Source organism: Apostichopus japonicus, chromosome 15 (genome assembly GCF_037975245.1).
Source record: "Apostichopus japonicus isolate 1M-3 chromosome 15, ASM3797524v1, whole genome shotgun sequence".
Lineage (NCBI taxonomy): Eukaryota > Metazoa > Echinodermata > Holothuroidea > Aspidochirotida > Stichopodidae > Apostichopus > Apostichopus japonicus.
The window spans coordinates 1984667-2012513 of NC_092575.1; the positions used below are offsets into that span (position 1 = coordinate 1984667).

The 27847-nt window shown below is 37.5% G+C and overlaps 2 protein-coding genes across 4 annotated transcripts in view; both read right to left on the reverse strand.

Annotated features, from left to right (window-relative positions):
- Positions 1-952: 952 nt before the first annotated feature.
- On the reverse strand, positions 953-14695 carry LOC139980794 (uncharacterized). Its single transcript, XM_071992730.1, has 11 exons — positions 14421-14695; positions 13052-13126; positions 12434-12560; positions 11536-11661; positions 7844-8005; positions 7302-7433; positions 4612-4758; positions 4172-4271; positions 3332-3474; positions 2258-2489; positions 953-1573 (listed from the first exon to the last, which is right to left on the reverse strand). Exons 1-11 carry the CDS (start codon positions 14664-14666, stop codon positions 1222-1224), a joined length of 1842 nt encoding a protein of 613 aa, XP_071848831.1. The 5' UTR covers positions 14667-14695; the 3' UTR covers positions 953-1221.
- A 548-nt stretch (positions 14696-15243) lies between these two features.
- Positions 15244-27847, reverse strand: part of LOC139980801 (alpha-N-acetylgalactosaminide alpha-2,6-sialyltransferase 2-like) — a 31230-nt gene continuing 18626 nt past the window's right edge. For all 3 annotated transcript variants that reach the window (XM_071992740.1, XM_071992741.1, XM_071992742.1), the window contains exons 8-10: positions 24164-24247; positions 21971-22061; positions 15244-20505 (exon numbers count right to left, since the gene is read on the reverse strand). In XM_071992740.1, coding sequence (XP_071848841.1) covers positions 20326-20505; positions 21971-22061; positions 24164-24247 — 355 coding nt within the window. In that variant the 3' untranslated portion in view covers positions 15244-20325. The remainder of the gene's footprint in view (positions 20506-21970; positions 22062-24163; positions 24248-27847) is intronic.

A 27847-nucleotide genomic window follows, 5' to 3' on the forward strand; every position in this document is an offset into this window, starting at 1 on the left:
ATGGTATTCAAGGTGCCACACTGTTTTGAAAATTGTGTTAAGTTTAACCTGAAAGAAGTATAACTAGGGGGAAGGGGGGGGGGATGGTGTTTGCAGGGGAAAGGGGTTTGAAGCATGTCACATTAAAATTACCCCATTCCCTTCCTGACTGATAAGCTTACGACAATCTTAGGGTACTACTAGGTCACCCTCCTTCTAAAGCTATACATGAACAGGGAGTTATGAAAGTTGTAGACAAACACATTTATTGATTCATTGAAGCTATGTGCCTCGCAGCCTGTAATCTTAGTATTGGTTTGTACCATTGATACAGCAATACCATCAGTTAGTTACGAATTACAAACTGTTTCATGGTCGGTTACAGCTACTATTGCCTTCAGCTCTTACACCTACCCCTAATCAAACTAGTTTTTCTCATAACTCTTTAACAAATCTATGAGGACAACGCCACAAAGGTGCCGCAGTCGATCCAAACCCGGATGGCCTTGTGGTAACGTTTTCTTTTCAGAACTCTTTTTCTACTGCTAGAAGGAGATTGTTCAAACATATTAAGAAACTTATAGACTTAGATTTACTGCTCGTGGTCAACCTAAGGTTTGTAAAATGCTGTAATAGATATGATAGACCTGCTGTATATTTGACTATTAATCAGTTGTGATTTCTCGCCGGAGGCGAAAGAAATCTGACACTTGCCATTGTCTGAAGATAAGATTATTATATGTCTTCAACCAGTGATGCTGTAAGTCTAATAATTATGTAAGCTTGACAAGAGATTGCAACGTTTTGTAATGGATGAATCTGCCACGCATCACACTGCCAATTAATGCCAATTTAAAAACATTTTTTTTTCATTAACAGTACACAAGTTAGGGAATTAACCTGGAAGGACGGTCCCATTTTTCACAAAAAAATTCTGTTAAAAACTTGATTTGCCCTTTGTAAAGCATTATGATTTATTCTAGAGGTCAGTGGGATGTATACAAGCAAACGACATAGAATGCTTGTCCAAACATTTTTTTAAAAACATATTCAAAGGTTTTGGCACGGATAAAAAAGTCTGCAACTCTCCCAGGTTTCCATAACAGAAACTCTCACTCTCTCCCTCTACACACATACTGTATGCCATTCCATTTGCACAACATTAACCACCAGGATCCTCTCCATAAGTTTCCATGAATGATAATGCTTCTTCTACCCATCGGTCACACCTCGTCTCTACATCTATGTGTCATCCTGGACTTCAATTTTCAATGACGGTAAATTTTCCAGCAGTTTGCGGCTGGTCTCACGGTTGTGCAGCCAAGCTCTCAGATCGTCGTCCTGATGGAGGGCACCCTTGACCTTTGAACTCTTCTCTCCTTCCTCCTCCTCCTCCTCCTCTTCTTCCTCCGACGAAGACTTCTCGGAAATGTCGTCCTGCGTGTCCACAATGATTTTGAGATTCTCCAGCGAGGAGGCGGGGGTCGGAGCTCCCCGTATATGCCCCAACCGATCCCGGACGGATAACCGATTCTTGAGGCCCTCCCTAGCGTCTCTCACCTTGTACAGGGGCTCCTGGTGTCCCACCTCCTCCCTATGACAACGGGGGAAAAAATATTCCAGATTTCAAGAAAAGATTTCAACATTGAGTCAACTTTGAAGACTGGAGGTAATGTGGGTTTTTAATTTTTCCTTTTAAATAAAGTGAGCCATCACCATGAACTACTAATAACAATACATGACTCATAAAGAGAGATGTAATTACAATATTTGTGTAATTAAGAAACTGATTGGTCTAGGTTTACCATACATCCCGATCACCCAGATATGTCTTCCTCTTGCTATCTGAGGTGAGTGTCCAGGTGGACGTCCAATATTGCAAAACATTTCCAGATTTTATGGTAATAAAAGCAGCGATGATTCTGCCATCTAGCTACTCCAACTTGAGCGCAGAAATGCAGATTGTTCAAGGCAACATTCTATCTACCATTCTGATCCGACAATGCATATTGCTTTTCAACACCAAACTTCATGTTGGAAATCTTCCAAATACATTTCTTTTCCAACAAGAGGTTGGGTTGGGAGAACTCCTCAACTGAAGACTCCTCTCCCAGGCCACAGCAACTTGTTTTCTCGAAAGAAATATACCCACAACCAAATTGGTCAAAATGTCATTTTTAAGACTTTGAATTTTTGAGATTGATACTGCAGGGCACTTTTTTTTTTTAAAGCTTAACTGGTGAACCATTATAGAAAGGGAAAAACAACAAAAACCAACCTAAATTTCTTTAATTCAGCTTCCACCTCATCAGCGTACATTTGCATTTTCCGTTTCGGGGAGACGTTGCCCATCGCATGCTTCAGTTCCGCATCCAGATTCTCTGCCTCTTCATCCACGGCGTCCTCCTTGCCTCTCTTCTCCCCATCCTCCTCCTCTTCTCCTTCGCTTCCCGACGAGTGCCTCTTGGCGGTTCCTTTCTTTAGACGTTCTCTCAAGTCAGTGGTTGGTCCTTTGGCAATATGTAAAAGAATTGAAAATGTATCGTTTCTAAAAAATATATAAATGTTCGAGCAGTTGCGTCGCGGGCCAGGTCAGGTCTTGGGGAAAATGATATCACTTTTTAAAGAAGCACAGTACAACAAAGAGAAATACATTATTTTTTATCCCATATTCCCTCTGACCCCATCATTGACACCAAGCCCCAGTGCTGGAGTTCCCTCTGCCACCCCCTCCCCTCCCCTCCCTTCCCCTCCCCTCTCCTCCCTTGCCCCCTCTCTCTCTCTCATCAGGCCTGTGTTCAAGTCAACCTTTGGCATTTGGTCAGGTCTTGGGGAAAATGATATCACTTTCTAAAGACGCACAGTACAACAAAGAGAAATACATTATTCTTTATCCCATATTCCCTCTGACCCCATCATTGACACCAAGCCCCAGTGCTGGAGTTCCCTCTGCCACCCCCTCCCCTCCCCTCCCTTCCCCTCCCCTCTCCTCCCTTGCCCCCTCTCTCTCTCTCTCTCATCAGGCCTGTGTTCAAGTCAACCTTTGGCATTTGGTCAGGTCTTGGGGAAAATGATATCACTTTTTAAAGAAGCACAGTACAACAAAGAGAAATACATTATTTTTTATCCCATATTCCCTCTGACCCCATCATTGACACCAAGCCCCAGTGCTGGAGTTCCCTCTGCCACCCCCTCCCCTCCCCTCCCTTCCCCTCTCCTCCCCTCTCCTCCCTTGCCCCCTCTCTCTCTCTCTCTCATCAGGCCTGTGTTCAAGTCAACCTTTGGCATTTGGTTTAATAGTCAAGATGCAAAGAGCGAAAGGTCACAAAACTTTGTCCCCGACTCAACGTACTTGATTCGGCTTCATCTGGTTTCCTCTTCCTGGGATGGAGGCTCTCCTCTTCTTCTGCCTCCCAATCCTCCTGGTGTCCATGCCTCCTTTTGCGTCTGTCGGAAGTCGCTGGCTGGTATTTACCATCTCTGTACTGCTGACGTCTGAAAAGATAAATGAATTTTTCAAAAGGTGACGTAAACATGATAGTAGTAAAATAATGCCTTTTGGTTTTTACGGTCTGACTGCATTTGACTGGATGGTATTCTCTGTAATGACTTTCTTGTTATTCCAATAAAAAGTAAAGAATAGTGGTTGCAAGGATGTAGGAAGGATGAATGCATTGATTCTGTTACGGGTAATCTCTTAAAACTGTTATTTGCCCCCCCACATCACTTCCCCACTCCCCCCACCCCTGATGCACTTGAGAGGAAGATGAATCAATTAACTACAACACAGGTCTCTGTGTAAACAACAAACATTATAGACACAGGTAAGAAAATTTTCATGTTTCAATCAAAACAGAATATGCAACAATGATGAAATGACAAGAGTTTTGTAAGAGAATCAGGTGGTTCCCAAGAGACAATTACATCTCCAAGCCCCCCTTTCTACTTTATTCGTGTTCCCTTAAAGTATGTTATGACAATGAGAATACACCATCTTTATCCCATCCTTTTATGGGTCCCCTCAATATCTCACAATTTTGACACTTATTGACCCCCAGGGCTGACCTCCCTCCCCCCCAACCTACCCACCCACAACCCCTCTTGACAGACCTACTCCTCATACGAGATCTACAAACTTGGGTCCATTTTCATCATTTTTGCCCATCCCAGCCATTTCGGTTTGGTGACTTACTTGGACAAGCTGACCAGTCCCTTGTAGCCGCCAAAGTTTGGGTTTCCGTATTTGAGGTAATACTGGCTGTGTTTGTAGGCACCTTTCTGCTTCCTGTCATCTAAGGAAAATAAACACGTATGAAAAAATATGTAAAAATATTAAAAAAATATTAAAAACATATAAAAAATATGTAAAAATAAATAATAAAAAAATAAATTAAAAAATTAAAAAAAGGACAGTGATTGGGAAATACCCATCTGGATGAATCCATCACCTTATAACTTAATGGCTTAGGTGGTTCAACACGGAGCCTGTATTTCTTGAGGTCACCATGCTGGCCAATCCAACCTTTGCCACTTGATATATATGGTCGTTCCAATGGTCAGTCGGTGTCCTGGTCATCATAATGTTAGTCTGACGAGTGAGAGATCTTTTTTCTAACAGGCTGCTAAACTCACCCATGGATGCATATCTCATGATGAGTTCATCTGCTTTTGGGTGTGCTTTACCGATTCTCAAGATGTCCTTAGATTTGATCTCCACCGGTCTCATGTCCGCCTCCACCATCTCTAGACATTCCATGGCTTGCTCAGACATTTCAGAATCTTAAAATTTAATAAACCATGAGAAAAATATATTCTTACTTCAGTTTTACTTTTAAAACAAACATAATCAGAAATTATTCAAAGGAATGTCATGAAACGTAATGATATAATATTTTGTTGAGATGTTACCCCCCCACCCCCCTCTCCTCCCACCACTAAACATAATTATTAATAAACTAGATATTGATGCAGGCCAAGTTGGACGAATAAAATATCTCAATGAAAGAAACATGCTTCCTGGATGGCAGTGGTTAAGTGCATGCTGATATCTTAAACCAATGCTAGTATTAAATGTAGTCAAAGAGCAAATTCAATATGGTCAAGGGTTTATTCTTCATTATTTTGAAATATATTTGGTTTAGACATGCCAATGAATTGTACTAATATAGGATATCAGCAGTAAAGCTAAAGTTGAAGGCTTATAGTCTGATACACCAAGCCATTAACCACAAATCACTGGTAGCTTGTAACACAAATGTTATACCGGTGCTGTGCCTGAGTAGATAAAGGCGGTGGCATTTGAAGCAAATGAGGCTTAGCAATTGGGAGGTTCGGGGTTCGATACCTGGCCGGGTGATAGTAAGGTGGGTTTTTCATCCAAGAGCAATCTACACATTCCCCATCTGAAATGACTTTCTAAATTGAAATGATTCCAAAATGGGAGTTAAAACTGTTGAGTTGGAAGCCACCTGACATGAAAGTTGAAATCCATAAGCCCTTCCAGGCTTCCCAAACATTTCCTGGTTGCTTAATCGTTGTAAAAATAACTGCCTGATTATTATTATTATTACACCCAAGTGTGCGCAATTCAAACAGCCACTCCCAAGGGCACACAGTATGGAAACCATTATGCATTCCCAGGGTGCTGCTACAATCAAGCACACAGCAGAACTATCTTTACAAGTTTAAATCATATGAACACAGTCATAAACCTGGCTGCAGAGGAGCAATTGCCTTGCCCAAGGACACAACATGATAATCTAGCCAGGACTGCAATCTGCAATCCTTACATAGCAAATTATAACCAAAATGGTTGGTGATTAATATAAGAATAACATTAATACCAAAATATCATGAAACAAAAATATCATGAGTCCATATACTACCGTCCATATACTACTATATATAGCGAGTCCATATACTACTGTCCATATACTACTATATATAGGGAGTCCATGTACTGTTCATATACTACTATATATAGGGAGTCCATATACTACTGTCCATATACTACTATATATAGCGAGTCCATATACTACTGTCCATATACTACTATATATAGGGAGTCCATATACTACTGTCCATATACTACTATATATAGGGAGTCCATATACTACTGTCCATATACTACTATATATAGGGACTCCATATACTACTGTCCATATACTACTATATATAGGGAGTCCATATACTACTGTTCATATACTACTATATATAGGGAGTCCATATACTACTGTCCATATACTACTATATATAGCGAGTCCATATACTACTGTCCATATACTACTATATATAGGGAGTCCATATACTACTGTTCATATACTACTAAATATAGGGAGTCCATATACTACTGTCCATATACTACTATATATAGCGAGTCCATATACTACTGTCCATATACTACTATATATAGCGAGTCCATATACTACTGTCCATATACTACTATATATAGCGAGTCCATATACTACTGTCCATATACTACTATATATAGGGAGTCCATATACTACTGTCCATATACTACTATATATAGCGAGTCCATATACTACTGTCCATATACTACTATGTATAGCGAGTCCATATACTACTGTCCATATACTACTATGTATAGCGAGTCCATATACTACTGTCCATATACTACTATATATAGGGAGTCCATATACTACTGTCCATATACTACTAAATATAGCGAGTCCATATACTACTGTCCATATACTACTATATATAGCGAGTCCATATACTACTGTCCATATACTACTATATATAGCGAGTCCATATACTACTGTCCATATACTACTATATATAGCGAGTCCATATACTACTGTCCATATACTAAATATAGCGAGTCCATATACTACTGTCCATATACTACTATATATAGCGAGTCCATATACTACTGTCCATATACTACTATATATAGCGAGTCCATACTACTGTCCATATACTACTATATATAGCGAGTCCAAATACTACTGTCCATATACTACTATATATAGCGAGTCAATATACTACTGTTCATATACTAAATATAGCGAGTCCATATACTACTGTCCATATACTACTATATATAGCGAGTCCATATACTACTGTCCATATACTACTATATATAGCGAGTCCATATACTACTGTCCATATACTACTATATATAGGGAGTCCATATACTACTGTCCATATACTAAATATAGCGAGTCCATATACTACTGTCCATATACTACTATATATAGGGAGTCCATATACTACTGTCCATATACTAAATATAGCGAGTCCATATACTACTGTCCATATACTACTATATATAGCGAGTCCATATACTACTGCTGCTTTACCTGGTCTCGACTGCATAGAATCGGTATTTAAGGTATCTACAAGCAAAGAGGATGATAGAGGGCTCTTTGGAATTCGCTCTTTCTCTCCCGTTTCTTTGTTACTTATCAAATCAAGGATTTGGTCTTCATCATCTGATAAAATAAAATAAAATAAAACGGGGGATAAAAACCAAATTCTACATGAAATGTGAAGAGGAATAGTTTAAGATAGCTACTTTTCTTGACAATGCCTCTCATTCAAATTATCTGAAAAAGTTTGCTTTTTGATACTTTCTGTAACAGGGCATAGTTTACCCGGCATCCCAGAATGCTACGCAAAATGGGCAATATGCTACGCAAGTGAAAAGGTATTGCATAGTTGGCACACAGGGAACCAAAGTATCTTACATACGACAAAGTTCACACAGCCTTAAAACTGCTACACTCTTGACTAAAGGCACATAGCAGTTGTTGCCATTGGTACCAGATGCTATCTACTAAGGGCAGTAGGGCATGTAGTAGGGGTACCAAATTATTAATTAGAGCCCTTCAGCTCATGTTACCTTCTTCCATTGGTTCTTCATCCGACCCAGGAGGTGGTCTCTGAGATGATGATGATTTGGTGGTCTGCTCCTCTTGGGTGTCCTCCTCCTGCCTCGGCTGGGATGAACTCATACCAGCCAGTGCCCTCGCTGTTGATTGATGATCCAGCCAAACCACATTACCTAATCAATAAATACAAAGACACATCCTCATTAAAAGAGGAGATTAAACGCTAATTGATTAATCCCCAGTATGGTACAAAGTGTTTTAAGGGTCACTAAAATTTTGATTAAAAGGTGGGACAGAAGTTCGAAAGAAGAAAAAGTATATTTCATTTCATTGATTTTGTTTTCACAACATGCATTTATATGTTTACAAATAAAAAATAACATAGTAGTTCGTGAATAGTAGAAGTGAATAATACATGAAGTGAAGGAAGAGGAACAATAAACCCTTGCGGGCTTGACGGGGTGCTTCGCTCCCTAAAATACAGAGAAAGAGACCAATGAAAAGTACTATAAAGCAAAATACACAATTACATACAAAAAGGTCAAAGACTATAACAAAGACAATAACATCCCCCCTCCCAATCCAGTACAGCTGAACACCTGTGTCCATGCAATAAATGAAAGAAATTGGAGCATTTCAAAGTAGTAAAAGACTAAGGGCAGACAATCACTAGTCAAGAGTTAGTACTGTACCTGCTTGAAAGATAACATTTTAGTAAAGGGGTCTAAAAGATCTTAAGCTGGGCCTGTCACTTATTGCCTTGGGTTATAAGTTCCAAAGATTGTTGGCACGATAACGAAGGCTTGAGTGGGAAGAAGTTATGCGATTCAGCTGACAATTTCATGTATTGTAGTTTCGTGTATCGTAGTTATATAAATATATATATATAAACATACATATATTTACATATAGCTTATATATTTACATACCATATACAGTATACACCATAAAGTGATGATGCTGTTGTCAATCTAGAGGCCGCAGATGACAAATTAACTCTCTGGTCACAAGTGCTATTGTCCGCATCCAGTTTAAACCGCAACATGTACCACAATGCAACTAGACTAGGGTCTCTTACCTGTAATCTGTACCCTCATAGCTGTCTTACATAAACAATGGTCATGTGATAATATAATCACTTCATTTTAAACATGGTCTACACTTGTATGGTAAGCAAACTCTAGACAGGAGACATGTTAGCATGTACAAGTTATCATGACAAACATCTGTTACACCCCAACCACCCACCACCCCCATCCCAACCAAAAAGAGAAAAAAAAATAAAATAAAAAATAATGTATACTTTCTGCACAATATACCATTCATAAAAAGGAACATTCCAGACATCTGAACAACTTCAAAGGGGCATACCTAGAAAACTAAATTAGATAGTGAGAATGTACCTTAACTCAGTTAAGAATATCAAACAGCAAATGTGACTAATATTTTGCCAAAATGCCATGATCGCTTTAATTACCACTGTCATGATAACTCTTAAAATACTCACTTACTTTTATAAGAAGGGTAAAACCGATTCCAAGAGGGTTGCTCTCGGGAAACTAAGCTAGTCGGATAATTCATCCAAGAATCCAAATTTTGATCAAAGTGTAACGCGATCATGATGACGATCGACCACCGTGTGACACACTCGAGCCTTTTTTTTTAAGTCTTTAAAAATTGCCAGATAGATGACGGACATGTTTTGAGGTCAAAGCCAGTCATTTTATTGAGATCCACCAGAGAGAAAATTAATACTTCCTTTGGAAGGGAATGAAGTTCCTGGCTTTATTGAACCAATAAAGATGAAAGAAGATAATCACCTTCAGACGACTTCAAATATTAATTGAAGCGGCCGGAGGGTAATTGAAATTTGGAAACTGGGTATGTGTATATGAGAAGTGATCTGGACTTAAAGAACGGGTTGTGAAGTAGGCCCTGCTGTGACTATACGAATGGTATATATGGGTTTGAACAAAAGCGAAGTGTTCTTCTTGACATATGAAAGGGACTTTCACCTTTATTAAACAGTACATTTGAATTCGTAACAAACTTATTCATCGTCACTCCCAACCATTTTGAAAGTTTTAAGGGTTGATTTTCTTTAATATTTGACTTTTGTAAAAAAAAATTATTGAAGTAGGACCAGAATTTTTTCTACACAGGGAATGTTTTCTATTGGAATGGCAAAATGATTTTGCATAAATACCACAAAGGTTTAGTAAATTTTTCATGTCCTGGTACACCAAACTCAAATATATTGTATAAACAGTGCATAATTACAATCAGTCCAGTCCTGGAATGACCTTACTGCCCTAAACCAATGAAAAAGACTTCCAACTATGAATCGTTAGAGCTGTTTCTAACATCTGTGCACACGGTTATTGACCTCAAGACAGGTCGCCGTGGTGATGAGATTCATCACTTGTCGACCTAAATTAGCCCCAGCTGTCAAGTTAGGGTACAAGATGTGAAACTTCCCTCGGCTCGGTCCAGTTTTAACATCCTGGCTGTAGCAAAAATCCACCTTGTACAGGAAATGGACGTCCGTAATCTAATTAAATCTCCATTTTATGAGGCCCTAACACAAGATTGAACATTTTGTAGCCTACATAAAAAGTCATAATTATTTTCATAGGTAGGATGTGGCAGGATGGCCAGTGAGACAAACAAAGAGAGAGAGGGGAATGTCCCCATAAAACTGCACTAACTTTTTATGACACACAATAAGTAAAAGGCATTTTATAGACAAGTTTTATCTGATATATATGAGGGGTGAGGTCACTCCTTCTGTCCATTGAAAATGAAGGTTTCAGTAGAGATCTCCAAAAACGATATTGACATGTCCCGTCAAATTCTCTGCTTGCACCATCACCCCCTCGCTTGTTATTGTTTGAAGAGTCATGGATCAATTCTACAGCAGGATGACAATTTTACTCTGGGGTTGCCAAGCTATCGACATGAACAATAAATTTCCTGGTAGAGGTAAGCTCCAGGACCCCTTACCTAGTCCACGGGTGGTAAAGGGGGCGCAAACATTGTTTAAGTAGTGAACAAAGATTAAGAAACACTGCTGTATATTAACGTATGTTACATTTCCTAACGCAGTAATAAATCATGAAAACTATGTCGTTATTATCGATGAACCTAATTACGACGAGGTACAAACACTGGTGATTGCAATTATCAATTAATATATTTTCAGAAATAAATATCAATCTATTCCATTAAGCTAGGGTAGTAATACACAAAAATGTCTAAAATAGTTCTTAACATTTGTCCTCTACTAAAATGGAGTACATCACCCGTGAAGTTGTACCAACCACATAGATGTGAGAATGAAATGTATTAATGATGCGGCGTGTATCGTCAACGTACAGTAGGTAGCCATTAACATGAACAGAGGGCAGTTCTTCGGAATTTCAAGAAACTTACCTGGGTTGGTCACCAACGACCAAAATTAACCCGCCTGCGGTATACCTGTCTCCACACAACGACTGCACTATCGTTCTACCAGCTATCTAGCGGGCAATTGGTACTTTCAGCATTGTCCTTTCTTGTCGACAGACTCATTCTACAACACAAAACGTGTCTGGAGCAACTAATTGAGAGCACGGTTGTTGTGAGGAGACAGGGAAGTGTATTATAAATGTTAATTTGATGATCCTAGTATTTACCCAATTAACTTATCTTCAGTACTACTCACATGAAGAATCATCAACCCATTCTATAGAGGATGGCATATAATCCCTGAAGTAGTTAAAGATATCCTTAGTGCTCATATCATCGACTCCTCTTAGGTGGATGGCTTCAAGTCGTATAGGACTTCCATCTACGGAGGATAATTGAACGAACATATATAGAATTCATTTCTAAAATCTCTTGGTTGGAAAATTTTTTAAGCAGGAAATGTTAAGTAATATAATAAGGAAATGCAAATACCAATAAATGACATTGTGTTTACCTGAAGATGTCAAACATTTCAACTTCTCTATTATTGTTCTGATTGTAGTACTAGTTTTGTTTTTTTAACTACAAAAGGGGGGGGGGGGAAGAGGGAGGGATCTGGGATATGACTAACATTTTGGAAGGAAAAACTGGTGACAAACACAGCTGGTCATAATTCCAAAATAAGAGTTCATGGTTTCATACGATACTTTCTATGACTATTAAATGAAGTAGCAAGCTGCTTGAGATAACATATGGGCAAGTTTGAGAAAAACATACTTGGAAAATGTTGATTCATTACTGTTTGATAAATTTCAATCGACTCGGCTACCCATGTACATGATATGTATAGTACATCCATGTTAGTTGCCTGCCGTGCTTAGCTATAAATGCTTGCAATGCTCCTTGAACGGAGAGTGCACACTGCTTTTAGCTACAATGATGAGAGATGGTTATTGCTTATAGCAGCCATTATGCTGACAACATTTTCACCAGCATGTCACTACATTGAATGAGATTTCATAAGTGACATTTAACAGTCATAACAGTGTGTGTCTATGACCAAGTGAAAAATCTGGTAGAATATTTGGCAATGTATCTCCAGTTCCACTTCTCTTTCTGCACAGTATATATTGAAACTTGAAAATCTCAGATACCTATTTTGGATCCTGGAGCTAGCGTGACCCCAGCAATGTCCTCTATACCACCATCAGGGCTGCTCTTTCGTTCCTGTTTCGACAAACCAAATCTGTCTGCTCTTTTGCTTCTCTTCTCTCTGGCTTCCTGCAGAAAGACATGTGAGCAAAATATGTTGGAGGGAGAGTAAATAATCAGAAATGAACGACTTATTATTGTACCGTGGCATACCGTACAATAATTACGATAGTAGTCTTAATCTTGGCAACCAGACCTACAAATTTGATCCAACTGGTTCAATTATATAATGAACTAAGCACTCATATGTCTTCATCTAGTCCATCACTTATGAGATTAAGGTACAAATAGGTCTGCAAAATTTTGGAATTAGAAATGTTTTCAGTACAGAATTTTGAAAATTAGGAAATTTATAATGCTTCTCAGCGCAGAACTTCTAAAGTATGGAATTTATAATGCTTTTCAACGCATAACTTCTAAAGTATGGAATTTAGAATGCTTTCAGTGCATACCTTCTAAAGTATGGAATTTACAATGCTTTCAGTATATTATTTACAAATCATTTTGCAAAAAGCTATGGTGTCACCTTTGTTTACAAGATTAGCTGCCTTTGTACATACCTTCGATAGGACATCAATGCCTGTGACAAAGGTCCCAGTTTTATTAGGATACCGCTTTACTTTGACATCTTCTTCCTATTGTATTGTAGAGAAAATAAATGATACATTATGACCTAAAATTAATATGAAAATCATATTCATGACATGGACTTGGAGAGATATAGCCTTCAAATTTCACGTCCTTCTCATTGAAGTCAATGTTATGTTGCAATTTATCATCAAACTGGCTGCAAAGCAATTGTATACCTGTAGTCAAGTTACAATTTTTCCTTTTTCTTTTTTATTTTCTGCTTCTCACAGCCATTACGACAGAATTACCAATTCTCTCAGTTTTACAACTTACAGTCCATGCTGTGAAAGGCAATTTTATACACATGTGTTTTTCTCCCAGAAAAATGTTATTTCTTACTTTTGTTTCTAAATTACTATCAGGATGTGGCTGTGCATAGGCTACTAAGTTTTACTTCCATTAGTAATGTGGAGAAATATCCACTTTGTTTTTCAGGAAATAAGTTTATGAAATGATTGAGAATTTGCGGTTTCAGTGTTTACTGTTTAGCTGTATTTCATAAGTCCTTGATAGGGGTTTGATGTCCCTCTTTAAACTGAACTGCAAAGGTAACATGTAAAACTAAAAAGCATTTCTCTTTTACTGTTTGTATCTCTTTATCAAGTTTAGCAAATAGTCTGGTTGGATTTTGCAGAGCACTCAATTCTACCTCATTATTCTCCTGATGTTTTGGTCACAAAATTCCCTTATCTAGAAGTTAGTATTTCCCTCATGAACATTGGATGCCATCTTACTCTATGCTATGGGGAAACAGATATGAGAACTGTTCAATTTCCTGTAGGGGGCTAGTTTAAGTTACATAACAAAGTGGATGTATAGCCGTCAGACGGTTCCTGGTTCCCGATTCCAGTTTACTATTTAGCCGTCACTTCCATGCGCAGTTATCAATCTTGCGGACTTTTCATTTTTTTTTTCTTTTTCATTTTTTTTACATTCTTTTTTTTTGTGGTTGTTTTTGTTTTGTTTTGAAGTGACGGCAAAATAGTAAACTGGAATCAGGAACCGTCTGACGGCTATATATCCACTGCCTAAAATGTTTCCCCTCAACTTTCTTTAGACTGAGGCATAGCCTAGTTGGGCCACAATTGGCCATCTTCTGTTGTTAGGATGTGACTATGACATGATTAATGTAGTAAACGTTTGGTTAACTTAACCTTAGGTTTAACTTTAGCTTAGGCTAGGTCTTTAGTGTGAGGTCAACAGCAGTACGGTTAAGCCTTAACTATCCTAGGCTACATTAATAATACTATACGCAGTTAACAATAACATGTAGGACAATGCACTAATGCAAGTCTATACCACAAGTGCAGACAGAGGCCTATCGACTCGTGAACTGCTACTGCTAGTGGCACGGTCACTTTCGGGAACTGCTCGATTTCTTCGGTCTGGTTGTCTTCTGACAACATCTTCTTTGTCATCCTCTTCATCATCATCATCGGAGGAAGAAGCATCAATTAATTCTAAGACAGCCAAATCCTCGTCACTGTCGTGTTCACTTTCACTGTTTGAATTTTCCATTTCTCTGTCGGCATCTTCGCTTGCCATGTTTACAATCGGTACTGTATCAGCGGCTTGAAGTTAGCAAACTGACAAATGGTCAACACATTCAACATTGGTTTTGTTTAACAATGTTGTGAAGTCTCCTTCAAGCGACCGTTCTTCCAGTTATATTTTCTGTCGATTTTTTCTTCGATATCAAATCTGTTTCAATATAAACTATCTGCTATCATGTTGAATTAATGCCACAACTGAATGGGCAGCTGGGAGAGAACTTGCTGTTTTTCAAATATACATCTAAGCCTAACTTGCTTATAAAAATTGTGCTGAAGCAGGACGTGACCACACTAACTGATTAGGCTAGCCACAAGATGATTATACCATATATTGAACAACAATGCTTTCTCATACACCATGTTGAGAACGTTGCTCAAAAATACTGGAGGTTGATTGTGTTAATTCAAGACCTATCAATGGCTTTTAATAATAATACCAAAAATGATGAAAGCATCAGAAACAGGAATCGGAAGGAAGAGACTGGGGGAAGGGGGCGGGGAAGAGAAGGGGAGGACATTGGCTGCCTGCATGCCCAGGTTGATTATAGAAATACAATATAATGCAAGTCTTGAATGAAAAAATTGTAACTGAAGTATTTATTGAATAATAGTTTTTTTTTATAACAATTGAAATAAAGCAGGCTATACTGGCAATTATTGAAAGATAAATCATTACCAAACTTAACAAGCCAAAAGATTTAGGACCCTTCAAGTTAAACATTAAACTAAACATTGAACCCAACATGCCAAAGCACACCATAGGTACCATTGGCTTAAGTTACAGCTGCCATCAGTGTGTAAACAGTTTTTGTTTTGTTTCCTTTTTTCTCGTGGCCGAGCACCTGCAAGGTGCAGTGCATAGAAAAGTAACCAGAGGCTGATATGGAGAGCCAAATATGTCAATAAACAACCCTGTGATGGGTATCCATCTCATGAAGCTAGTAGAATTAATAAAGAGACAACACTTTAATAGTTTCACCATTTTAATAACATCCTCTTTCAATTGAAATGATGAGTTGGATAAGTAGAGTAAAAACATTTAACTTCTGTTACTCTACTTAACCAGTTTGTTCTCTGCGGTGAAGTATTTAAAATTCCACATAGTGGTTTAATGGGCAAAATGGCAAATGAAATAAAATAAAATATAATAAAAAATAAGTCTCAGGAAATGATTCAGCAGTAATTCTTCTATTTCGTGTACCGAAACATCAATCTTGAACTTAACATTTCAAAAAACCAAGATTTGAGATTCTAGTTGGCATCGCTACTTTCATAGCTAGTGTTATTGACTAACTTGGTTCGATTATGCTTGCCGTCAGAATATCACAGCTAGTGTATTGACTGCGATGATAACAGACAGTACTTGCCAACTTTGCATGCATACCCTTAAAGGCATTGAAAACTCGCCCCAAACCGTGTGCGGCCATCTGAAAATGTTAACTTTCGTTGCAAGTGACGTTTTGTTTGTGTCGCTACAAAATGCAGACAGTAATGAAACGTGATACCTTGTTATCTTTTATCTAGACCTGAGATGTCCATCGCTGCTATATACACTGTGTTGCGGGTATTGACCGTAGTTGCATGTTCTGACTGTGCACTTTAGTGTCTTCATACGGACGATAGCAAGCTATGTGTGTATTTTCTGGGATCGATGGTGGTGTCTAACACTTCTGTTGCACCTCATTCGGAACTAGGTCAGATTACCGGCATGAGACGTTTCTTTGTGCGCGAGTCTTCACACCCTTTAAGTAATGCATTTTTGGAAGCTCACTAATAAACTTACTATGCTTTCTGTGTACAAAAGCAGCTACACATAATTTGCAATTGTACAGCATATTGTCCACTTTGCATAGCATTTTTGCTAAGCGATGCTTGGATATATTATTCCTGATATAATATGTTGGTTGAGTTGTATGTAACCTACAGCCTCAACCTGTGCAGTACTTTACTTGTACATATATTCTGCTTTGTATGAATGAATACACTCAAATTAGATACACATGTCTCTCTATTGGACCTTTACACTACCATTTTACCATTAGACCACAGACATGTTTTAGCTAACTAATCAACATTTTATACCAATACGAATCGAGATTCTTTTGCATAAAATGTTACAAGTGTAAACAGAGGTTTTCGTCTTGAGTGAGGTCCATGCCACCGATACTTCCCATGAAAGGTTATTAAAGTCATACTCAATACAGGATATGAAATGAATTACATCTTAAATGTAAAAGGCTATCAAAAAGAAAATATATATATATATATCGAAAAAAATAGGTTCACATTGGTCATGTGACAGACACAGTTAGCTGACCGAGAATTCTGAGAGATTGTAACATGAACCTTGGTGGTAAATTCATAAACCCTGTTCCAACAACCGAAACAAGAGTCCATTGTCCCATCAATGCAGTAAAAACCCATCTTGAACTTTTTCATAAATTATAAACATTTTGCAATATGGCACCTTCAAATAACACAAGGCAAATATTAGCAAACAAACAAAAAATATGACAAGAATATGTATACACCAAACCAGCACATCTTGTGGTTATACATGCAGTTTTATTTTCAAAAATGAGCAAAACAAATATAAAAGCAAAAATTTGGCGGGCTTCTTTTTCAAGTTGGTTTTTCCTTTCTTTCAAGAAGTAGTAAGAAAGCAGCTTTGTAGACAAAATAAAACATCCCTTTAGATGAAAACAACATTTACCAATTAACAACCCCCCCCCCCATAAAAATTTAAAAACCTAAATTAAACTTTTGATGATCAATAATATCATATGCTTGGTCAGAGAAAAATTCCAAAGTGACACCTCATTTTATATCATTCCAAAAGTCTTTGGTATTAAACTAGATGTGAGATATGCAACAGTAGCACTCCAATGTCAAAGAGGTTTCATTTGCTAAAATCATGAAAATGATATCCTTTATATGGAAAAAAAAGTAAGGCAAGTGTCACTAGAACATGACAACAACAAAAAATGGCCTAAATCTTGAGATTTTGTACCAACTGAGGAAAGAGCTCCCTTAAAATATTAATTTGCCTGTAATGTATCTTAAGTAATAAAGGACCTGGAATCTCATGCAATGTTCCACACAGCCCCCTCCCCTTCCCCCTCCCCTCCCTTAAACTTATTATACTACAGCTTTGTTGCCAAATCAGACAGTGATAGGACTGGACTGGACGATACTGAATATTTTCACAACTAACCTTACATTTTCCGATTAAAAAGAAAAGCACATTTCACATGTTTACATATTTCACAATGGGGCAGGTGCATTTCTCTTACAGTATAGTTTTCCACCCCTCTCTTCCTACTCCCCCTCCCCTCCCCACCCCTTCCCCCCAATAAACGTCTCATAAGGAGTGTAGTTTACTATAGACTACATTGGTCACCCTTACACATTTAGTACAACCCTGATGAATACTGACTCAGTTATTTGATCATACCGCTGTTAGTTTTGAGTTTGCTCGATAACTATAATAATTTACTACTTGAATGACAATGCAAAAAGCAAATAAATGAGTCAGTTTATTATCTTATTGAACAACAGTCATAAATAGCATCAGATGATTACTTAGTCAAACATCATAAATACTGGTGTCTTTAATAATATAAGTATGAAGTTGTTGCCTCCGTGTGCCATCATTTATTTTAATTATTGAAAATAAATTTCTCAAACAGAAAAAACAATTAAAATAATAATAATAATAATAAACGAGTACAGAAATCTATGATAAATATATCTCTAGTCTGAATTTCTTCCCAACAATCAATAAAAGTGTGAATAAGTTCTACAAAATAAAAAAGAATCGGTCATTTTACCGGTGGGTTATAGCAATGCCCCCTCAAAACTTACCTCCCGACTTTATTCTATCGATGGAGTGTTGAGCGCCCAAAAGGTTAATACAATGAATACCCATGACTGTTTAACGGAGGGTCAAAATGCAACCAAATCAATGCGAGTAAAAATGAGAAGATGGAATTATTATTGGATTCAAGTAGGTGGTATATCTGCTTAAATAAACTGTTAAAGCATGTACTAAAATGTACGCTGGTAGCTCTACACTAAATCACAAAATGTCCCGATTACATACACATATACATGAGGTTGAGTATAAGAAAAAGAGACAGTTTGAGTACAAGTACAAATACAATGCTGTGTGCTATCACATATGACCAGGTTTCTGTGATGATTGTTGTATACATCAGTGGACACCAGCCCCCCCCCCCCCAGCATCTTTCCTCTTTTGTCTCGTGTAGATACATATTTTTAATACCAATTACACTACCTATGAAAGAATGAAGAACAGTTAACCATAAGTGCATATACAGCACCACTGGTATCTTCATTAACTTAATTCTTATATGCTGAAAATATACACACCAAAAAAATTGTTTGGAATATAGAAAGACATCACGTTTACACAGAATACTGACTGCATGATGCAGCATCATCACTTATGCATGTAGAAAACCTTCAAAACCTGTCAAATATCAAAGTTCAATCAAAATATCTGCCGGGTCTTTTGACGGAATTGAAATAAATATCTAACTATCATAGTAAACAAAGTCAACAAATTCTGCTGGTTACCGCCTGGGTAGGCAGCAAACCCCGAAGGGATGCAGATTTTGAGGCTCTTCTGGGTCATGCGAGGCCCTACATTTATCTTAAGGTGGGACTGAATGGACTGTAAAGGTGATCAAAAATATATGATCAAAAAATTAAAATGAAGGTTTATTAAATATTAGGCTAAGGTAGGTTCATTGATCAGTATACTTCACATTGATCCTTGTAGGTGGATCAGTTTATTTCACATAGATCCCTGTAGTTGGATCAGTATCACTAATGTAGATTCATGTACATGGATCAGCATACCTCACATAGATCCTTATGGGTGGGATCAATTTATTTCACATAGATCACTAATGTAGATTCATGAACATGGATCAGCATACCTCACATAGATCATTATGGGTGGATCAATTTATTTCACATAGATCACTAATGTACATTCATGAACATGGATCAGCATACCTCAGATAGATCCTTAAAAGTGGATCACTTTATTTCACATAGATCACTAATGTAGATTCACATACATGGATCAGCAAACCTCATATATATCCTTATGGGTGGATCTGTTTATTTCACATAGATCACTAATGTAGATTCACGTACATGGATCAGTTTATTTCACATAGATCCTGACAGGTGGATCAGTATACTTATTAAAGGTGAAGAGAAAGAATACTGAGGAGGTATTAAGCAAGTCAGGTAATCAAACGTTCCTGTGAAACAGATTTCAGGACCAGTAATAAAACATGTACATCCAAATGTAAGAAATGATTCTCGCCTCTCTGGCAAATGTGGAGGCAGAAGAGATGACCATTGTACACAAAGCTGAGAGGATTTTATCAGTTTGAATAACGGGCCATTAAAAACTAGTTCTAACAAGCTTTAAAAAATGTATTTTTTAAAAACTATGATGACTGCTTTGCTCTGTCTGCAAGGTTTCTTCATATTCCTTTGTGTCTAGAATCTCCAACAATGACGAAAAGCTTGTGGATCATCGTGAAACAAAAACAATGACAGGGGTCTGGAAGACTTGAGAGAACCGCCAGTTTTATCTCTTGCATTTTGGATCACCTCTTGTCCTCGTCTCGTTTGTATAAGCTTATGATCTTCTGCTCGTCCAACATGTGCCACATTTTCTGCTCGGTTCTGTCGTCGTGGTTTGCGTAAAACGTGTGCTTGCTGAATTTCCTTTCGTAATAATGATCTGAGTATTTGGTGTAGCTTCCGCCGAACCCGTAGGCATTGACCTGGAAGAGCAAAAAGTTTAAAAGAATTTAAAAAAAATGGTGATAAAAAGTGGATTTAAATGAGTAAACCACATTCAACATGAAGTAGCTTTCTCCTACTTTTTTGCCACTTGATTATTTCTGTCACATCAATTAATTGCCACTTTTGCCACTGGATTATTTCTGCCACATCTATTAATTGCCACTTTTTGCCACTAGATTATTTCTGCCACATCAATTAATTGCCACGTTTTGACACTTCATTATTTTGGCCACTTCATTAGGTCATTGAAGCAACAGGTTAGCTTTCACTACCAAAAACAAGGAGGGAAAAAAAAAAAGAAATATTACTTTCCTTGTCATAAATTCAATCACCATGGAATCAGCATAACCATGGCAACAAAATTGTTCAATTCAAAATACTAAAATAGAAGTTTTCATGATTCAGAGTAAAATACTATTCACTTCTTTGTTTTCAATTTTTTTTTTTTTTTTTTTTTAATTGCTCCCATATCAATACGACCACACCTGCAACTGGCGTATATGCCATTACATGATTGCATTCGCACAGCTTATATCATTACACAATGCTACTGAATACTCAGCAATAAAGAATGTTATGTTTCTTTCAGTTCAGGAAAACAATCTCACGGAAGAGAAAGTACCTACTTATTGAAATTTGAAACCAACCTATACAACTTAAGGCCTGGTCACACTATACCGATTTTTATCGGAATACTATCCGATTTCCCGGAGAAATCGAAACAGCCAGTTTTTCGTTTGGGTCTTCTAGCCACAGTGACAAAAGACCTGATTTGCTATTTGTTGAGCCATTCCGATGTGGAATAGCCCTCTCCTAACTTTTGATATTGACTCTGTTCCCTTTTATCAGATAGCTATCCGATTTCTCTTCCGATTTTTATCGTTTTTCGATGTGACGTCACTTCATAATGTAGTCCGTTCCAGAACCCCTCAGATTTGGAGTAGGTATTCGAATATTCCACTACATTCATTACATTCACTACCACAAACCTCACTCTTCGGCCTAAAATCGGAAAAATCGGACCGTATTCCGATAAAATATCGCTGTAGTGTGACCGGGCCTTTACACCGGGAAAAAAAAAAAAAAAAAAATACTTGAATCTACAAACACAATGTAGAACTTTCTAACATTTGATTAAACTACCAGACATTGCCAAAACAAATAAAGGTATTTTAATGATGGCCATCATTCCAAGATGGCTGGAAAATCATTCATAATATTAATTACATTCTTAACATTCTGTTACAGAGATGCTCATACTTGTCATAACAATATTCATAAATTGTAAATATCAAGTTGGAAGTAATGTTCAACCGCTGAATAAAAGCTACCAGGACTACGTTACAGGTTTTTTAATATCAAATCTCATCAAGAGGTACTTTGATACGGATCCCCAAGACGATGGGGCTGGTTAGTTCAGGTGGTGGAGTTTAGAGAGCTTACCTCATCACATGTATGAAGGGCGACTAGAAGCATAATAGCTCCAGTGGTTGGTCTGTGGATAGTTTTGTGCTGATTAGTAGAATTAACCCAGCTATAAGAAAGGAGGAAAGAGAACAGAATGATTGGGTAACTGTCAGCTTCTAGCAAATTCTAAAAATTCAACGAAAAGAAAAAAAGAAAAGGGACTACAGGCTTTATGATTCATTTCCATTATTACTTATATATGGACGTTCACTGCACGCAAGTTTTGACGGCAAACAACCTTTGACCTTCACAGATTTCAGTTGCAAAATAGAGTTATTCTTCTGACTAAGGTGGATCCACATAATATGTATAAAATCCATCTAGGCTTTGCTTATGACTGCTGTTGATGTTAAATGACCTTTGAGTGCCACAGGTACAAAATAGGTTGTTTGTTTTTACTCAGCTTACTGCATCCTCAAAGCAAGCAAGAGGTTGAGTTACCATGTATTTTTCGAATTTGTTATAGTGGTTTACAATTCAAAGTGTCGCAAACAGTACACATAACTAAACACACCCCCACAATCGCTCCAAGTGCCACACACACACATTAATGCACACACCCCCACAATCACTATCCACACAAAGAATACCAGAAAAAACGGGGAAGGATATCTCACCAAAAATGTGTCAGCAATGATTGATAAAATTATCAAATCACATTGGCCAAACCTCATGTTTGAGAATAACACCAGTTCATTAGTCAAACCTTTTGAAAGCGGAAAGTATGTTCTTGATGAACATCTGCTGTCTAACTAATTAACATAGTACGTTTCAACATGTCAATGATTTAAGTACATGATGATAATTTTAAGAAATATGTTTCTAAACTATTGCAGCAAAGCTGCAGCATCTTGTGCTTGCCAGCTGGTCAGTGTATCAGTTAAGACAGGTATTGAGAGCGGTCAATTGTAGTATATATATTATAATGTGACCTGCCACTTTCAGGCTATAATTTTGTCTTATTCGAGAGTGCAATCAAAGCCCTCTAGACCATTGCAGCTCCATGGTCAAGTCAGGTCAAGCCTTAGGTGAGGAATCTGTCCTTCACTCGCAGGCTAGCGTTACCACTGTCACATTAGCACAGTCTGTTATATAATTGTTCAATCAAGTGTGTCAAGTGAACAGTCCTTTCTTAACCTCTTTCACTAGCTAAGCTTTGGAGCAGTTTTGAAGGTCAGCAACTACTTTAAGGTGGTTTTTGCAAGACTGTGCTTGACATTAAGATGTAACCTTAGATGAGAAATGTGTGTTTTCATGCAACAATAAATGCTATAAAATACAAGCCACTCTCATATCGCCACAGAGTGACAACATTTCAAAAATCCCTGGTTGCCGTCAAGCATTACAACATCTCAGGTAGTAATTATACCTAAAGAGATAAAAAAATCACATCTGGGAACCTGTTGAAAGTCACAACCACTAACCATAATTGCAGCTGCTTTTGAGTTTGTTTATTCATTCAAAACAAATCTTTTCTCCCTTTTTATTTATTTGCCATTTGCCCTTCCCCCCTCCCCCCATTCCAGGAACACCAGGTGAGATAATATTTGCAAGCTTGCAAAGACAACACAGAGCTGGCCAAACAAAGACAACAGCTGCATTGGTTCTAAAAATCCACGAGAAGAACAAACCATCTTAAACTTAGTATTTGATTTTTTACTTTTTTTGCTCTTTCTCACAGAAAAAAAAAAAAAAATGATTCAACAGGGGTTGTGCCATCTGAAAAAAAAGTTGAAAGGTATTGTATGGACATTTGCCATAACATTTTGATCAGCATTATTCAATATCTCAGATTTGTTTTTAGATATTATTTATTTAAAATAAATCTGATCGAGTCAGTCATTAACCAGAACAAGCAAACTATTTAATAGACTTTTGTTAAATATAATATACTCCCGTGAAGCTTAGAGGCTCGAGTTAGCGTTAACGGAGACATTGAAGAAGGGGAGGAAACCGAACGAGCACTTGATTGGAAACTATATGAAATGGTTGGGAAGGGGAAGTTTACTCGGAAACATAGAGGCAGCATGGATATGATAAATGCACGGTGGTAGGGGGGGGGGGTGAGAATGATGCTGGAACCAGAAATGTACTGAATACAATGAACTTACTGTTAATGTAAATCAAATAACTGTTATTGGTTGAAAAGTTTACAAATATTTTACTTACCTCCATTTAAGGTACCTGAGGAAATCTGGATGTACTAACTTCACGATATCTGGGGTCACAGGGATGTTAAACTTTGGTGGTGACCTACACAAAAAGGGAGGGGGGGGGGGAGAAATAAGAAATCCAATATGGTTGAAAATTGTATAAATTGGTTCCATATTTAAGATAGGGTGCAACAAAAGAAGAGCACGACAAAATATTACTGAAATTATTAACATGCAAAACGTATATCAATGTTGCAAGAAGAGGCTTAGCGGTAGAGACCTTTCTAAAGAATAATACTTGTTTACAACATATTACACATTTGTCAAGAACAAATTGTATTTGATGTCAACGAATGGTGGTGCTCTGTCCCTAAAGTGAAGTTACAAGAATATGTGTTGGTTAGATTATTAGAATTTCCCCTAAAAAAAAAAGAAAAAAAAGAGATTTAACATTAACGTTTGCACTGAGAAGATGCCTTCATCAATGCAGCTTTAAAGGAGCAGTCCTGAGGTTTATCTTGGAAACCAACATAGCTGTAGACAACACTGTTTTGCATTTATTATTTTTTTATATCTTTATTGATGAGCAGAAAAAAGTCAAAGCAAATAGTTGACACAGTACACTGTTTCACTAGCTAAGACCCCAAAAAAAAGAAAATTTGGCAGCAAATATTTGCTGTGAAGCTGTTCTATGACTACATCAAAGGACTGATTTGCCAGACAGAATTGACATTGTTGCGTGTTTAATCAACAACTTGACCTGTTAGCGTTTCAATAGAATATCACAAAAAATGTTTGTCTTTTATATTACAGTTGCTGTCAACTCGTACTGTTCAACTGCTAGCGTTAAAATAACACTCCAAGACAGCTGCTAATTGTTTTTTTTTTGTAACTTCTAAACACAAACGATACTACAACTTCTTTGATGCAGTTGAAATATTCACCTGTATGTCAGTTTTAATATCAAATGTTAATGAGGGCTAGGGTACGTGTTGGTGGCGTATCATGCATTGTTGAATTTTTCATACACATATTGTGTGATAAAGTTAGAAACTGAAACCAAGGAATCTGTTGTTGAATGTTCCGCATAGGCGTACGAGGCGGGGGGCAGACTGCCCCCCCCCCCCCAAATTTCCAGAGGACAAGAAATTCGGGCAAAAGTCCTGAAAAATTCAGGCAGCCTAAGAGGAGATAAAAATATATATATAAATATGTAGTAGCTTGCCCGAATCTTTTTCATATTTTCGCCCGAAAATTCCGTGGAGAGCGTTCTGTGTTATTTGTTTTGTGACATTAATATTAATATAGGCCTAATGATTTTCTTTATTTAGCATCATGATGCCTGAATATTTCCGTGTAACACCACCGTAAGCGCAGCTCATCTGGGCTACCACGCTTTTTGCACTATCGCCCAAAATTATTAACAGGGAACGTTGCTCACAATCGTGGTGACAAGCATGCATGGAGATTAGCAGTCTCTGAAGTGAAAAAACCGCAGTAAACATTTTTTTCTAACTAGTCAACTGTACACCTGGACATCCAAGACATGAGTGTATATAAGAAACTTTTCTTTTTCATGGATGGTGGGGGGGGGGGGGGGTGTCTACAAGCCTAAAAGTACAGGTTTATCATATTCTTTGTTATTTTTTATACTTTTTTGTGAGACAAATTGCAGTCTCACCCGACACAGCGACATTTTCCCGCCTACGTGTCGTTGAACAATGTATGTTTTTTTCTGGGGGTAGCTGAGTACTGTGTTAAAATAATAAATACGGTAACTAAATAGGAGTTTAAAAAAAAAATGTCCTAGTTTTCCCTGTCAAAGTGATGTTACCATTTTTTCTTCTTCTAATTTACCAAATTTTTGGGGAAGTGTAAATTTCTAAACGTGAGATTATAAAACAAGAGCCCAAGGGAACTGTGGTTCCTTGCTTGGGGTATATGACAATACACATAATATTATCAAGCAAGATTGGGCTCAAATAGTCCAAGTAATTGTGGTCCTACATGTTCCCATAAAGTAACCAACACTACAGCCAAAACTTTTGTGATCACAAAATGTGATCGGATTTTGGATCAAAAGGCACTTTTGAGATCTAAATATGGCGTCGAAAATGTAAGAAATATAAGAGACCTACAAGCGTGTCAACAGATATGATAACATTGGTGACCTCAGATGACATGACCTTTAAGTTTCAAAATGTTCCACCACCACGTTCACAACTTGTCCCAAAATATCAACCATGTCACACCTTGGCATTGAGATTTAATTGCATTAAATTAAAAAAAATTAACTTTGAACTTGTAAACATAACTTCACACACAAAGGTCACCCGAAGGTCAACCTATTGACATTTTTGATCGGTGAGACCTAAATAGAGCATGACTGTAAAAATTCAAACATTTTTTCTTTGCCCATTTTCTCCCCCCAAAATACTACTTTTTTAACATTAGCTGACCTTTGGTGACGTTGGACCACATGACCGTTAAGTTTGAAAATATTCCCCTATACCATTTGCAACTTATCCAAAAAAATAAACATTGTCACACCTTGGCACTGGGAGTTATTGCATTAAATGTGTGAAAATTAACTTTGACCTCATATAACTTCACACACGAAGGTCACATGGGGGTCAACCCGTTGACATTTATGATCAGAAGGTACCTTTAACATCTGAAAATAGCATCGAAACTGTAAAAATCCACAAAACACGAAAAGATCACCAGAGGTCAAATTGAGGTCAAGGGTCACCCAGATGCGGGTCGACAATTGGATTACATTGAAGCAACTCCCAACCCTAACGGACAATTTGTTCTCAAGTTATCGCAAAAATACTAGTTTTTTATCATTAATTGACCTTTGGTGACCTCGGATCACATGACCCTTAAGTTTGAAAATATTCCCCTATACCATTTGCAACTACTCCAAAAATATCAACCTTGTCACAACTTGGAACTGGGAGTTATTGCATTAAATGTCTGAAAATTAACTTTGACCTCATATAACTTCGCACACGAAGGTCACACGGGGGTCAACCCATTGACATTTATGATCAGAAGGTACCTTTGACATCTGAAAATAGCATCGAAACTGTAAAAATCCACAAAACATGAAAAGGTCACCAGAGGTCAAATTGAGGTCAAGGGTCACCCAGATGCGGGTCGACAATTGGATTACATTGAAGCAACTCCCAACCCTAACGGACAATTTGTTCTCAAGTTACCGCAAAAATACTAGTTTTTTATCATTAATTGACCTTTGGTGACCTCGGATCACATGACCTTTAAGTTTGAAAATATTCCCCTATACCATTTGCAACTTGTCTCAAAATATCAACTGTGTAACACCTTGGCACTTGGAGTTATTACACTAAATGTCTGAAAATTAACTTTGACCTCATATAACTTAACATACAAAGGTCACCTTGGGTCAACTTATTGACATTTTTGATTGATGAGACCTAAATTAGAGCATCAAACTATAAAAATTCAAACATTTTTTCTTTGCCCATTTTCTGCCCCCAAAATACTAGTTTTTTAACATTAATTGACCTTTGGTGACCTCGGATCACATGACCGTTAAGTTTGAAAATATTTCCCTATACCATTTGCAACTTGTCCAAAAATATCAACCATGTCACACCTTGGAACTGGGAGTTGTTGCATTAAATGTCTGAAAATTAACTTTGACCTCGTATAA

What these genes read in the sequence shown, in the direction of transcription:
- LOC139980794 (XM_071992730.1), bottom strand. Translation starts at nt 14,666, where the DNA reads ATGGCAAGCGAAGATGCCGACAGAGAAATGGAAAATTCAAACAGTGAA. An exon ending in GGCCTCTGTCTGCACTTGTG is followed by an intron (nt 13,127 to 14,420) that starts GTATAGACTTGC and finishes ACAATACAATAG; the next exon opens with GAAGAAGATGTCAAAGTAAA. An exon ending in TTCTATGCAGTCGAGACCAG is followed by an intron (nt 4,759 to 7,301) that starts GTAAAGCAGCAG and finishes TTAAATTTTAAG; the next exon opens with ATTCTGAAATGTCTGAGCAA.